The sequence below is a fragment of the Quercus robur genome, chromosome 7, assembly GCF_932294415.1.
Source record: "Quercus robur chromosome 7, dhQueRobu3.1, whole genome shotgun sequence".
NCBI classification, from domain to species: domain Eukaryota; kingdom Viridiplantae; phylum Streptophyta; class Magnoliopsida; order Fagales; family Fagaceae; genus Quercus; species Quercus robur.
In genome coordinates this window covers 28,838,548-28,841,806 of record NC_065540.1, presented here as the reverse complement: position 1 = coordinate 28,841,806, position 3,259 = coordinate 28,838,548, and the positions used below count along the sequence as shown (strand labels likewise).

General features: G+C 35.5%; 1 protein-coding gene across 1 annotated transcript; it reads left to right on the top strand.

Annotated features, from left to right (window-relative positions):
- Positions 1-282: 282 nt before the first annotated feature.
- LOC126693033 (GATA transcription factor 5-like) lies at positions 283-1,870 on the top strand. The gene is made up of 2 exons (XM_050388891.1): positions 283-663; positions 961-1,870. The coding sequence occupies exons 1-2, from the start codon at positions 538-540 to the stop codon at positions 1,699-1,701; spliced, it is 867 nt and encodes a 288-aa protein (XP_050244848.1). The 5' UTR covers positions 283-537; the 3' UTR covers positions 1,702-1,870.
- The last annotated feature ends 1,389 nt before the right edge of the window (positions 1,871-3,259 follow it).

The window sequence follows — 3,259 nt, the reverse complement described above, 5'->3', positions numbered from 1 at the left end:
ATTTTAAGTGACAGGTTGTTACTTATTGTTATTATTGGGACAAAAAAATAATTTTAATGTTAAGTTCAAATTTAAACCAATTACAACTAATCACTTAAAAAAATTTGCAAAACAAAATGCGCGTTTTTATTTAAAAATAAAATGGCTCATTTTCTCCCCCCCCCCCCCTCCCCAACAAAAAAAAAAAAAAAAAAGGCAAGGTTAAAGAAAAGGTCATATATATATATATATATATATATATATAATATGAGGTCTTAGATTCTGGGTGTGGCAGGGGCCAGGGAGAGATGGGGATGTGGGCTTTGGCTTTCTCTCTTTGATTGATGAGAGAGTAAATTTGATTTTCTTTAGCTTTATCTGCCGACAGAAAACGAGGCCATAAAGGGTGCACTCAGACTCAGACAGCTTATAGCAAGACTAAACACTTTTCTTCACTTCTCTTTATTGTCTCTTACACTCTTTACTCTTTACTCTTTACTCTTTACTCTTTTGGTGGGTTCAAAGTTCAAACATACTACAATTATTTGCTTTGTGGCCATGGATTTTTGCCGGAATGTATCAGTTTCCGGTGAATACCAGCAAGAGCAGGTCCTTTCCCCTCCTTGCTCCAAGCTTGGTGACCTCTCTACTAGTCTTGACGACCTCTTCTCTGCTCAGAACACGGTTAGTCTCTCTTACTGTCTCTGAGCAAAGTCCTAGTGGTGCAGTTCTCCAAATTTCTTTTGTTTGTTTCTACTTTTTAAATGTTCTACTACTTGGGTATTTCTTCTGCCTCTTTATACTTGCTTATTTCCATCTGATAGGTTTTCCTTTTTTCTGTTCCTTCTTGTGCTTTTCTGCTTCTATGTGTGTTACTTCCCCGCTAAATATTTTCATACCCATGTCACATTTCACCAACATCTAGCATATACTCACATGGGTCTTACTAATTTTGGGCTTTATGTGACTAAAATTTTGCAGGAAGTGGATGTTAGCTTAGAATGGCTGTCAGTATTTGTGGAAGACTGTCTATCTAGCACAGGAAACTGCCTCCCAACACCCACTGATGTTCCAGCCACACATACAAATACAAGTTCAAAATCCTCAAAACCCCATCAAAAACTCCAACAGAACGCAACTTCCCTACAAAATTTTGTTGTGCCAGGCAAGGCCAGAAGCAAAAGGAAAAGAGCCACAACACCCAAAACCATTAAGCCTTCAAGCATTTGGTCACACCACCCAAACCCACAACACCAGACCCTCATCAACATGGCTAGCTCAGACCCTCCCTTACTCCAACAGGCCTATTGGTTGGCTGACAGTGAACTTATTTTACCCAAAAAGGAGAAAAGCAACATACTAATTAGACATGGTGAGCAAGAAGAAACAAGAAAAGAGGAAGGAGAGGAGGAGGAAGAGAAGGGGATGATGAACAAGGACAGGTTAGGGACCTTGGAGGGTAGCAATGAGCAGCATCAAATGCCAAGGAGGTGCACCCATTGCTTAGCACAAAGGACCCCACAGTGGAGGGCTGGACCATTGGGTCCAAAGACTCTATGCAATGCATGTGGGGTAAGGTACAAGTCTGGTAGGTTGCTGCCAGAGTATAGGCCAGCAAAGAGTCCTACTTTTGTGAGCTATTTGCATTCCAACTCTCACAAGAAAGTCATGGAGATGAGAATGGCTCTTCCATCTTCCATTCCTAGTGCTAGTGGCCAGTGACTTCTATTTTCCCCATGTACATCAATGTTTAGGCAGAATTGAAGATTTGGAGAACTTAAAAACTATTAGTGTAGTAACACTTTATTTGTTGGCTTAATTAGCTTTACTATAGTAGACCCGTGGGTTCCCTTGAAATTTAATTTCATATGGTCTCATTTTTTTCGCCCAATACATCTATGAAATAGATTTTTAGGATGTTTCTACTTTCTTCACATGATTATTGCCCTGTCCTCACATGTTCGTCACTTTTTTTTTTTTTTTTTTCTTCTTACTTTTATCTATGATCAATTGGAATCCCAAGGCAAATTTGAGTAAGGTCATTGCACAACTTTTGAAAATAAGTAAATAAATTATTAAATATATATATAAAAGCAGCGACGTTGTGGTTGTAGACACTCTAATTTTGCATTTAGTTTTTATTTATTTATTTATTTTTACCTTTTTTCATTAAGTTTTGAGAGATGCTACGTCTACAATATTTTTACAACATTTTTACAACAAATCATGGGTGGTTAGTTGTTATTGGTTCAAATTTAAAACTAACACTAAGATTACTTTTTTGTCCCAACAAAAACAACCAGTAACAACTTGCCACTTAGGATTTGTTGTAAAAATGTTGTAGAAATGTTATAGACATAGCATTTCTCTTAAGTTTTTATTTTACTATTACCCAAAAATTCACATTAGCTTATTTTTATCATTATCTCATTAATCTCTCATTAATTACCTAGGCTTATAACACATCTTTCTCTCATCTTCGTATCTTTTAACATACTCACCATTTTACCACCGCGCACCCTTGGTGCGATGATCACTCTACAAGTATAAATACATGTAGGATGTGGGGGGCAAGGACTGGGGTTCAAGTTTTCAGGAGGGAGCTTCACACACATATACACTTAGATTAAATTATAGTAAAAATTCTATATTGTATCAAAAAAACATACCCACCATTTTAGTATTAAAAGCAAAAGCAAAAAAAAAAAAAAAAAAAAATTATGAATAATAGTAATAACTAGCAAGATAAGACCTTGAGGAGAGACATATTGTGGAATGTAAAATGAAATGCAATGTTTCACTATTACCAAAATAAAAGGCTTGAGATCGACAAAGCATTTAAGAGAGAGAGAGAGAGGAATATGAGGATCGACACTTCCATCATACTGGCCTCCTACTACCATTAAGCAACCAAAATCCCTGAGGGTAATTTATTTTCTTTTTTTCGTTTTAAATTAGAAGCTTAAATATGATTTAGGTTTGGATAATTTTTGTTTTGGGTATATATAAGTAGAGAGAATATTTGGTGCGCAATATAAAATTATATTCTACCATAGTTTTAAACCATCTATAAGACATATTCATACGCATTTGCTCGCATTATGTCTTAATATTGCACTATTGATGAATGGAAGATGATGAGAGAGTTGGACATACTTTCATTTCATGGTATAAAATTTGTGAACACAAAACAAATTAGTTGATTTTAATGATCCTATTATTCTTTTGTATTTATTTTTGGTTTCATGATTTTAAAAAGATAATAATCTTACCTTAAGAA